Source organism: Amblyomma mixtum, chromosome 5 (assembly GCF_055824585.1).
Source record: "Amblyomma mixtum isolate Tamu chromosome 5, ASM5582458v1, whole genome shotgun sequence".
Taxonomy (NCBI): domain Eukaryota; kingdom Metazoa; phylum Arthropoda; class Arachnida; order Ixodida; family Ixodidae; genus Amblyomma; species Amblyomma mixtum.
The window spans coordinates 39,217,288-39,229,566 of NC_143016.1; the positions used below are offsets into that span (position 1 = coordinate 39,217,288).

The 12,279-nt window shown below is 44.2% G+C and overlaps 1 protein-coding gene across 1 annotated transcript in view; it reads right to left on the reverse strand.

Moving 5' to 3' along the window:
* The window catches only part of LOC149341845 (late secretory pathway protein AVL9 homolog), a 39,907-nt gene extending 27,858 nt beyond the window's left edge, over positions 1 to 12,049 (reverse strand). The window contains exons 1-6 of the mRNA XM_089544092.1: positions 11,475 to 12,049; positions 9,926 to 10,055; positions 9,244 to 9,329; positions 2,961 to 3,189; positions 1,885 to 1,964; positions 1,603 to 1,672 (exon numbers count right to left, since the gene is read on the reverse strand). Of these exons, the coding sequence (XP_089400218.1) occupies positions 1,603 to 1,672; positions 1,885 to 1,964; positions 2,961 to 3,189; positions 9,244 to 9,329; positions 9,926 to 10,055; positions 11,475 to 11,552 (673 nt within the window). The 5' untranslated portion in view covers positions 11,553 to 12,049. The remainder of the gene's footprint in view (positions 1 to 1,602; positions 1,673 to 1,884; positions 1,965 to 2,960; positions 3,190 to 9,243; positions 9,330 to 9,925; positions 10,056 to 11,474) is intronic.
* Between the last annotated feature and the right edge of the window lie 230 nt (positions 12,050 to 12,279).

Genomic DNA, 12,279 nt, shown 5'->3' on the forward strand with positions numbered 1-12,279 from the left:
AATGACTTTTAGCCGCAAGCATGCTACTTCTAACTTCAACTACTTTACAAACAACACCTTCCTATCCATGGTCATGCCGTACAAATACCTCGAATTCAGTTCACACCAAATCTTTCATGGTCTTCTCACATTTCAACAGTGTGCAACAAGACATCGAGGACGTTAGGCTTCATATGCTGAAACTTTCGAAACTCACCTACCTCTGTTCACAAATCGCATCACCCACAGTTGGAATTCGTCTCACCTATATGAAGCCCCCATCAAGAATATCTCATAAAAATGCTTGAGTCCATTCAATGCAATTATAGTCTCCTCGCCAGTACCTCCCAGTTTAAAAGCCTTAATAATATGTATACATATGCTTGAAATTTGCCGCTCCAATTCTCTTCTGTGATTATTTCATAAGTATGTTTACACCCTTCCTTCATTTTTGCCTCTGGAATCACCTCCCCACTCTCCATAACGCTCACATAACCAACTCAGCTTTAACCAGACATATGCCAATACCCAGTCATTTAATCTTCTGCATTACCTACAGCAATTAAGCTTTGGAATGGTCTTCCTGACAACATAATCTTTTTCAATGATCCTGGAGAGTTTAAAAAATGCCTATGTATGCATTCATTGCCTTAGTATTGTTCAAAATGCTTGACCACGGTTTCAGTTGCTCTTAACGCTGTTTTCTGATGTAGCACTGTTTCTGTTGCCCCTGGTTACCTCTTTTTCGCATATTCCTGTTTCGCACTTTGTTCTTATTTTATATTTTCATGTGTAATGCTATTTTAACTTTGTTTTGTATCAACTTTGTGTTCCTTTCATGTATTTGAGTTGTACCGCGCTCGCTGTATCATTATTACGGTTCATCATTTCTGTATATTCCTTTTCTCTGATATGGCCCCCTCACCCAATGCTCTTCGGGGCCTGTGGGGTACAAATAAATATTAATAAAAAATTGAGCCTGAGAACCCGGGTTCGAACCCGACCACGCCGGCCGCGTTTCGATGGAGGCGGAATGCAAAAGGCGCCCATGTGCTGTGCGATGTCAGTGCACATTAAAGATCCCCAGGTGGTCAAAATTATTCTGGACACCTCCACTACGGCACCTCTTTCTTCTTTCACTCCCACCTTCCTCCCTTCCCTTACGGTGCGATTCAGGCGTCCGCCGAGATATGTGAGACAGATACCGCGCCATTTCATTTCTTCAAAAAAACCAAACCAAACCAAAAAAATAAATGCAACTCAAGAACAAAGTGGCAATGTCCCCCAAAGGAAGGCCTCAAGCCAACAGCGTTGACAGATTCTCATGACGTCGTGGTTAATACCCTTTGACCTGCTAGCATGAAATCACAGGGGGTGTCAGATGAAAGGGGATTACCCTTGGCAAAATAAATTAATTAACCACGGTGTCATAAAAAGCAGTGGCCACCACTGGAGGGCCTGCTTTGCAGGGGCGTCTCCTGCTTCGTTCTTGAGTTGTACCCGACTATAGCTACTTTACCTTATCGATGAATGGGCCACACTTCAGAACACTTAATTTCTAACCTGGACTACGACAGACAAAGAAAGGAACAAAGTTGGGGCACTTCCACCATGAAAACTTACCAGGAAACAGTGAACAGAGGGTAAGAATAGTGGAGCAGAGATCCTTGACAGGGGTCTTGTAAAAGAGCACCTGAGGAGGGAAAGAGAGGGAAAAGACTGCAACAGCGCTGTACATCAAAAGTGTCACAAACAACGATTTAGCAGCATTCCACAGCACAACACACCTATGGCAAGCTTCGCTACGCCCTGCTGTCAACACTGTTTTTCTGCTCATGTTGTGCTCTGGCCTGCTGCCAGTCACACAAGGTAGGCCATGCGTGACCCTAGCTGTCTACAACTCACCTTCCGTTCCAGAAGCAGCAGCTTGAAAAGCAGAACTGCCTTGTGCTTGAAGTGCAGAATGAGGTCACGTGAAGAGAGCCCTGCAAACAGGGATGCAAGGACCGAGACATGCTGTAGCAGCAGTTAGAAACAACGGAGAAAAATGAAACATAAATATTTTTTAATTTATACACTGCAATGCCCCAGCCAAAGCTGTTTTTTTTTTTTAGTGTTCAGAGAGTACCAGCCTTTAGAATTTGGTAAATATGCTGCAGTAAAACGTGACCATATTAATGCCTGCAGAAGAGCGATTAGAATAAAAAACTTCAATAAATGATTTGGTATTGACAAGAAGTGTCTCTTCTGGCTCACATAACACACATGACCAGTAAGATAGAAAGTTCCTCAGCCACAACATCGCTAGTCTTGACATAGTGATATGGCTCATTTCCGGAAACAGCTTATTATATACCATGTGATAAAGGTTGACACTATATTGGTTCCTTTATTAGGAAAATTAAATCTGCCTGTCCTGAAATGATGACGATGGTTAATGGCATATGGTGTTTCGTCTGTACAAGGAAGGGTCAAAGACCTCTTTTTCCAAGCACCATGCCAGGGGAAAGTTTGTACTCATTGCAAAATGCATGAGGTGGATGCCCAAACCTCTAGGCCACCATTGTGATAAATCTAACCTTAAAGAGTTACTAAAAAAAAAAGAGGAAAAAGAAGACAAATGTGGAGCAACTCGGGCAATGATACTACACCTGAAATGGCCTCTCATTATGGAAAGCAGCGCACACTCCTGAAAATGCCCTGTGCAAAAAGTGTTATCCAAAACAGAACCAGGTAACAAAACCACATTTAGGGTTTTGTACTGAAAATCAAGACCGGAAAGAAAGCAATGCCTAGCACTGAACGGCATGAGCAGCATGCTGTAAAACAGCAGACTCAAAAGCGCAGATTATTCATACTCATGTCATAGTCACACTAGTATTATACATAATCTGCAAGGATCAACATCAGCTGCTAAAACCAGACCATGACACTATGCACACTCTAAGCCCAACAAAGCCCACCAAGCTGACTATGCCCACCCAGGTATGGCTGCCCGCCATGCAGCATGTCGGATGACAACAGGGCATTCAGGTTCTGGTAGGTCTCCTTGAGCAGCGCCACCTGGCTGAAGTCTCGCTCTTCAAAGTATGCATGTGTCACCAGCTGCAACTTGGCTTGGATCAGGCCGTAAAGGGGCAGCCGGCTCAGCACACAGACACTCTTCTGCACTGAGCTACGGGTCACGTCCGAGCCACGACGCAGCAACATCTGTGTACAGGAAGAAAGTCAGTCAGGACACCAAAAATATGTGCCAAGCTGCGGTTTTGTATACACAAAGCGGCAACTTTTGTCTAGAAATCGCATTTTTCATTTTTGCTTCTTTCATTTTGTATAAGCACGGGCGTAACAAGGGGGATGTTTCGGTATCAGAACACCCACAGAAATTTTCTGAGTTCTGCATCCCCCTCCCCCCTTTCAAGGCCTTTTTTTCGCCCATGCTATTTACACACCGCATCGATATATTAAAATGTGAAACCGAAAACGAGAAGAGTGCGGCAGGGCGCAGGTTCACATGCATGAGGTAGAAGTTTCGACAAACGTCATTCATTCGTAGTTGACAACTTTGCTATAGGGCAGAAGGTTTGGTTTGGTTTATGGGGCTTAACGTCCCAAAGCGACTGAGGCTATGAGAGACGCCGTAGTGGAGGGCTCCAGAAATTTCGACCGCCTGGGGTTCTTTAACGTGCACTGACATCGTACAGTACACGGGCCTCGAATTTCTCCTCCAAAGAAATTCAACCGCCGCGGCCGGGATCGAACCCGCGTCTTTCGGGCCAGCAGCCGAGCACCATAGCCACTGAGCCACCGCAGCGGCCTCTATAGGGCAGAAGCTTTTGTATTGTTGTATATTATGTGAAAATAATGTAAATAGCCACGACTTTTCGTACGAGTGTTTTTTTGTGAGAAAATAAACATCCTTTACGAATCAAGTCCTCTGAGTCCAGTGCGCACCCGTATTTTTATGTAAATATCACGGTGAAGGAAACAACTAACCCTTTGGCTTTATTAAAACAGAAAAATGACTAAGATATTGTCTGGGTGCAGGCTCTCTTTCTATTCATTTTTTACCAGTAGCATAAACACCCCCGCAAAAATATTTCTGCCGCGCCACTGCGTGTAAGCCTTCCTCTTTTATGTCCAACAATGCCAGGATCTAATTACTAAGAACTGCGATGTAAACACGACAACGGTTCGAAAAATGAGCAGAAGTGAGCTACTTTCGCAACGGTAACAAATCTAAATAGCAATGTTTCCCACCACTGCAGCGCTGCAGGTAGGTGGACAAACCTTTTCTTTCAGACGAGCCCTTTGGCAGTTTCATAGCTCGACAAAAGCAATTCGAAACTACCGTTTCCATGTCCCCAGAAGCCCCACTGCTGTCTCTTTGATTAACACATTTTTCTTCGTTTAACATCTTCGTGCAACCTCATTAATGTGCACAATAATCTTGCACTTCTTACATCACAATAAAATTTGGTACTGACATGCTTTACTATATGCAGAATGCAGCTAATACTATTTTTATTACAATTCATCTTTCAGAATGGGATTCGAATTTGTTACAGCCACTGCAGTCTCATCAAAAAGAGGCACTCTAAAAAGAGTATTAATTTTTCATGCAATAGCATTTAGGCTGTCGTCATGCAGCATTCAGTTTCTCCGCAAACGAAATTCCCTGATTGGTCTGCTGGGGTCATGTGACTCGAAGTGACCAATCAGAGAGCCTCGTTAAGTTTGCAGTTCTGAATGATTGGTCAAGAGAGGTCACATGACCTTGTGACGCTATCAAAATCTGGCCACCATGGCACGTGGCAACGTGCCCACCGTGTTGTGAACTACCTGCCCCCTGTGGCACACGGCAATAAAATTTACTCAATGCAGTTGCCACCTGCCCAACGTGGCGCTGCTCTTGAGTCTTACAGGAGCTCAGGAAGAGCAATGTGGGGCTCACAAGCACCACCGGTGGCTGCGTTTGCACCAGCCACCTGCCGGGGCAGTGGTGCACTGTTTAACTGCTGCGCCACTGCACCAGTAGTGGTATAAGGACTCTCCACGATCTAGGAATGCTACTGAAAGGGTTGTGACATCATGAACACCATGTGACCACCAGTGCAGCGTCGTCGGGCTTCACCAAGTTTGAAAATCTGCGGATCTCCAAGACATAGTTTCCGAAAAATTCCAAGGAACTCCCAAAATTCTGGAAGTAGATCCATCCAGAAAATATGAATTAACATGCATTAGCTGAGATTAGTAGGCGGATTAGTAGGTCAGAACAGAATAATCCCATAGGATAACTAATGGAAGGTACCGGAACATTCTAGAAGGTAACGACTCATGCATACCATATGAAGACAATGGCCAAAACAATTGCAGGAACATCATCAGACACTCATTGTAGACACCATAGCAGCAATCTAAATGCTTATAGCATTTCCTTCTTTAAGAATGTAGTCAAGAAGGCCCACAAGATTTTAATGCAAAAGCATTACATTGCTCACCAGCAACGAAATGCAATGTCCAGAAAAAGTGGTATCCCACAACCCACAGGACCAGGCAAAAAAAAAAATTCCTTCTTTCTGAAGGCACAAGGAATTGAACCCGGGACTTTCAGACTGCGACGCAAGCACGCAACCCATAGGCCACAAACCTTTTTACACTTCCAGGTGGAAAAAAGTGAACCTAGGGTATGTGTTGCCTCACAACTGCATGCTAATGAGTAAGTGTATCATTAGAAAGAAAAGGGAAGGGGGATAAAAATAATGGAATTAATAAAGAAAAAAACTAAAATTTTATTTGAATGCTCTCGCATTCAACCCATGTAAGTAGTCTTAAGTGCCCTCTGTAATTGCTTCCAAAAATTTGAAATATTTTACATAACAATTTTTTTTTCTTTCGCTGCATACAAGGAATAATAGTGAGCAAAAGTGGATATTCTTCATTCAGAGGTATCGTATGCCTACACTGGCGACAAATAAGCGAACAAAAACGCCCCCATATTTGAAATGCATGACCGGCAAGAGTTGAACTGGCAAAGATCTGTCAAATAAAATTTTCAGGTACCTGGCACCAAATATTACCGAAAATGTTATGTTCTGGAGCACGTCCCCTTAAACATGCCCCTGTTCCAAGGAAATACAGTAACTGTACCAAAAGATTAAGCCCATATTTCACGATAAGCTGATAAATGCCAGTCATTGAAGTCATAAAGCTGCTTTTGGGAGAAAAGATAAACTGCTGACAGTGCGCATGTTTTCGATACATTACAGACATCGTCCACAATAAAGAGAATGTTACCGCCGCAAAAACGTTCGAGCTCTTCTTTCCAAGTCGTAATGCAGTCACCAAAGGAACCATATAACCAAAGCAATCCCTGTTTCCATTACAAATATTTCTCCACTGAAGTGGTTAACAGAAATAGCAAGAAACATTGAAAAAATATGGCAAAAATTTATATTGTACATAAAAAAAAGTTCTACCATTAAATGGTTTCAATGCTTCTAAACTTTATGCTTAGTTAAGATGACAGAAACCTAGCATTGCAAAAAGTGGTCAACCTCATATGCATTGCATAACGCAACAAAAATACTTTTTCCCATTTGCATACCATATCAACTAAAGTGTCTTTACAGAATTTGTTTCAAAGCATTCAGACACAAACAACTTGATATTAAATCTATGTGGAATGCTCGGTCTGCTGCATGGGAAGCTTCTAAAAGCCAGCTTGAGCGGGCACCTTATAGGCACCATGCAGGAACCTAGGGGGCAGCACTCGCAGTGAACAGGCAGCGCCACCAGTGGGCACCGGTGCAAATGCACTGGGAGAGTTGTGGCCACATGGGACAGGCACGCGCCCAGTCGGGGCAACCATGGGAAAGTTTTTGGCATCACTGCAACGAAATGGTGGTGATCTGGGCTAGTTGGAGTGACAGAGCGACGGATAAACAGTGCGGGAACATCAAGACACAAGACAGAGAGACATGAGCAAGCCCTGGTGACATGAGGAGTCTATTTCCAAGTAGCAAAGCACGAAAAACAGAGCAGACGACACAAGAAGGGTGCCCTAGAGCAAGAAGCAAAACACAACAACGAAGTGAAGGAGAAGGGATAAGAAAATACGGTGAAGAAAGAAGCAGAAAAACACAGAACAAGATTTGTGACGAATGCTCCCCTGCACATGTGGTACAACGCGACACAAAGCCACCCACGAGCGCGTTGACGAAACGGGATGTGTTCCTAGGCAATTGGGAATGTTTGAGGGGAGGGATGCACTTAGGCAAAGGCTCACAGAGTGAAAAAAAAGAAAAGAACACTGTGGAGGGTGTGGTGGTGGAGGAGGAAGGAAAGGATGCGGAAGAAAATGAGGAATGAATTGATAGGGAGATAAAAACGATAAGTGAAAAGAAAATGCGAGAAGTTGACGAAAAGCCCGAAAACTAGCATACGACGCCCCGCTAGGTACGCAGAAAGCTACACAATCCTGTCTGTGAGAATGAGTTAATTGTGACATATAGTACACTTAGGCAGGATTAATTTGAAAGGCTTCAGTTATCTCTCTGGTGAAGCAGTTTCCTCTTTTCCTGATGACAGAAGCGTTTTTAAAGGAACAGCATGTAGTGGTGGTCTCTGCTGCGAATGTCAATAAGGTGCACACATTGATCATTCTCTCCACATTGTACTGGTGCGCGTAGGTGGTCGCTGACCCAGCATCCTAACTTAACCCTGCACTTGCCAATGTTTCAAAATATGAAGACATAAAATTCAATTTTTAGTGCGAAAGCATTCCTAGTCCCATTACGAGAAAAGCCGGCGGCATGTGTGTGTTAGAGTGTGTATTCGTAGATGGTACAGCAAGTCCCTGCAATGACAAGAAAAATAGAGTGACGCCATCAAGCAGCCCTCTGACGCACACAGCAAGACAAGCACCACCACTTCAGACAATCCTATACATATCACTCGTCGATATACATAACCGCCACTGGCCGACCTCCATGTGGCGCTGGTTTTGCTGACAACATTCGTTTAAATGTCACCACTTTGGAGGGGCAGTTCTCTGCAGCGAACACCAAGGTGCCATTTGATCAGCTACATGGTACCGCTGTTCACGCATGCTATGGCGGGCACAACGAGCCGTCTGTCCAATATAGGCTAACCAACATCTTAAGGGTAATGTAATAACCAACTGCGTCAGCATGCGCCACCAGATGCGTTCTGTGGTTCCTAGTGCACAAGCTTTCCTTCTGCCGAGCAGGCTAAGTGGGAGCAGAAAATGCAGCAGCCACACTGCCACGTAGCTCAATTTCTTCAGGTGGTGAGAAAAATAAGAAAATAAGAATGCAGGGTACTGTAAGTGTGCCTTTTTTTTCTCTTTTGGGAACAATGTCATGCAGTGAATCCTGACACTGCCCGCTCGCTACCTGTCGAGACGAGAGCCATCCCCTGTTACGTCTTGCTTTACTTCGTGTAGCTCGTTTAGAGACATGAAAAACTTCGTCCAAGGTGAGTTCAAGTATGTGTTATTGCAGACTGCTACACAGCAATTAACGTGTGACCACAGAATGCCGCGAATACAATGAAAGAAGGAAGAATATGACGCACTCCAGGGAAGTTTCGCCGCATTTATGTGGCACGGGCGGGTCCACGTCTCCCAACTGGTCTGCCCTTTCTGCCGCGAGGGGCACACGCGTCACGCCAGAGTTACTGCTGCACGGTGCCTATATAAGTGCCCAGCTTGTGTTTGGCTTCCATGATAGCAGCACAGATAACTTCTTATATCCTAAACCTTATCAAATGATGACTACATTGAGATTATGCAGAAAAAACACGTATTCTTTCTCATTCTGTACTGACTCCATCATTAGCTCACAAGCTAAATATAAACTGCAGCAACTTCAACAACAACGCTGAGTCCTTATGTTTCTGCCCTTCAGCTGAGCCACAAGTGAAGATGTCTATCTCAGGGCAAAGAGGGCTGGAACAACAGGGCTGGAAAAGCAAAGATATCAGCCTGACTGATTAGTGCATGCCAAGTGAAGATGTCTATCTCAGGGCAAAGAGGGCTGGAACAACAGGGCTGGAAAAACAAAGATATCAGCCTGACTGATTAGTGCATGCTACACACACAACTCTGCACTTGGAATTCACTTAACATGCAAGCTGCACTATTGGTGCATAGTTAGCAATCGGTAAAAGGGAGGAGGCATGAGAAAGTTTCAAGAGAGGTCCGTGTTGATTCAAAGTAGAAAAATAAAATGCTAAGTTTACCTCTGCACTGATCTGTCGATAGCAGGATATCCCAAAAACAGTTTGCTTCGGGTTATCCAAAGCTGGCAAGTGAAAGTACACAGTGTCTGAAAAGGAGATTAAATGGAATAGTTTGAGAGGTGTGCTTCCCGCATCATCACACACACATAGAAATCCTTACAACCCCAGAAAGTTTCTTTTTTTTTTTACTTTTAGGAGACGGCACTGCCTATTTCTGAGTTTATCTGCACAACTGCACCTACCAGGAAACTAATAAGCAGGAAACTGATAACGACCACAGTCATCACGTGCGAGTTGCTACAAATTTTTTAAGTTGTTAACCAAACCATGTCAACTGTATCATGAAGTCAGGATGCCCATGTGACACTTTGTGTTATATTTGTGTAGTACCATAGACTAGAATCATTTGCATTGACTACTTCACATAGCTTCAATCACTCTTTTCTTTTCATCGTACCAAAATTGCACAAGCCTTCATCTTTGATGACTGCAAACATAAACTCCTTCCAGAAATTAATTTAGTAACAACCAGAACAGCATGAAATTTATGTACATGACAAATAACAGTTTTATAATCTAAGTACCCTAATAGTTCTGCCATTCTCTGCACTGTCCATACACTGCAAGCTTCTGTCTGAAGAGCATAGTAAATATTTACTACAAAAGACAAGTGTCGCCATACCTTCTTCATAATTGTGGGCACCATCGGGCAATGCAAGGGATGGAAGATGTTTCCAGGCGTCTGGCAGATCCTGGTTCTCCTGAGCTCCTGTCTCTCCTCTTCCCAGTATTGGTGGGTAAGCATACTCCAACTGGCCATCAAGCACAGAACGACAGAAGACAGAGGTCTGTTTTCAAAGCTTTGTCATCATTTTATGTCAGCAAGATAATGCAGTTCGAGTTCCAAGAAGCCAGCTAAGCTTTGGCAAGCTATTATAAAAAATGACAACACTGCTTCAGATGTTGCAGACCGTAAACACTTCTGCATGCAGGCGCGAACAGCCACTCTCTCACAGTAGTGGTGAGAGTACCATATCAGAACTACCAGTTCTGTAATAAGTTTGCAGGTGAAGCTGGAATGTTTGAAAACAAAGTGACACCTTCTTCCCTATGGGGAAAGTGCATAGCTTTACATTTTCCTGCAGATCTTCTCTTCGAGCTGCTGTTCTTTGTCCTCTTGTCTAGCTCACTGCACCGATCAACTGATGGATGTATGTCCTAATGCTATCAGCAGGCAGGCCACTGCTGGCTATTATGAACTTCCACACACTTTTCCACACCTGTTGATGAGGCCTGTATTTGCACACAGCATGGAACCCCCTAATGGGACTGAAAATATCCTGCATCTGCCAGACAGAAGTGTGGCAGGTGCTTAGTGAGTATGGTCAGTGAAAATACAACCTTTCCATTTCTTCCAAACAGATATTATTACTTGTTGCTCTAAAGTGCCAATGGTAAAAACGGTGTTTCTTTGCAGTGAATGCAGGCACTGAGCAAAGCTCTTATGCCATCAAGTGCAACAGTGAGCACGGTCTGCAGGCTGTCTCAGCTTGACATGTAGTTTTATTTGTGCAGTGGCACTATGTTGCTGTTAACTCTCCAAAAGGAACAAAAAACTAGAATTTTCTTTTCCTCCTTTGGTTGTCACTATAATGTTGTATTTCCCTACCTTCGTTTTTAAGTTGTAAAACGCGTAAGAAATACTATTTCAGCTAGTTTATTGATACTTTGTTTAGATGCTAGCAGAATACGTGCACTAAGGTGGGCACAAGAAAGACAGACGGGACACAATGCTGACTAGTAACTAACAATGCCGCGCTAATTTTTTTAATTTTATTTTTTATTATTTGCTAGGGTTCTGGTCACTGGTTGCACGGGACGCAAACAGGAAATGCCTCGAATGTGGAGCACACATACTGAAGCAACTACATGGTGTGTGAAGCTGGCGCGAACATAATGGAGCCCAGAGCAAACATGCCGCGATAACCGCAACAGATTTGGCGGCTTGGGAAAAAGATCAACGGTGCCCTAACTCTACCAAAAGAGCCCTGTCTCCTTCGTAAATTCATTTCGTTCTACGGTTTTTCACTGCTACAAAGTCAAGCTGCAACTTTGCGAAAGCAGCGCAAGCAGACAACTGGCAAATGAGGTGCTAGCGCTTTCTACATGTAAGCAACATAACGTTGACAAAGATCAAGATATCGATGAAATTGACGCCTCGGCCAGCTCACCTGGTACCCCTTAATGTGGTGAAAGCCAACAACGATGACATGGAGAATAGGTGTCTCGTTAACAGGTGGTTTCTCCATAACCGCGCTCGATTAATCGATCCGCTGCAAGGCACGCTGATTATACCGCAACCAAGGACACGGATCCAATGCTGCACTTAAGAGTCTCCATTCGCGGAGGGCTCGTTGATAGCACAAAATGTGGAGATCACAGCCACAGCAATTCAAGAAGGGATACAAACAGGCGAACGTCAGCAACACAACAGCACAAGCAGAAGTCGGCGGCGACTCGGAACTTCTACGATGAGTCGATATTCCAGGGCGGTGCATCGAGGCCTCAGCACATGCTAGGAGGACGCCCACACCTTTCTAATGGACACACATTAAAAGTTGTCATGTTGACTGCGAACAGCTCACACGACATGCATAAAGGTTCCAGGTGGCAAGTGTCTGACGCTGTTTCCAATCAGGACCCCCAGCCCCACAGCGCAATCACATACAAAACCGCACGTCTGGATCGGGAGGCCGCCTCCGGAACCTGAACCGAAACCGCTCGACGCGCCACTGGCGTTCAAAAAAGTGATAACAACGATCGCCGCAACAAGCATCATCACAATAATTCAAGTGAACACACTAGTGGACTCCGAGGATAAAAAAATTACTCATTTTAAATGTTTTATAAGAGTTTTTCGCGCATTTACGCGATCTGTTTCCTGATGAGGATGCTTTTGCGCCTTTTGCGGACAAAGTATAGCGAAATCTGGCAACGCAAATTGCGCGTGGAGAAGCGGGGAGGAGGTTAAGAAGC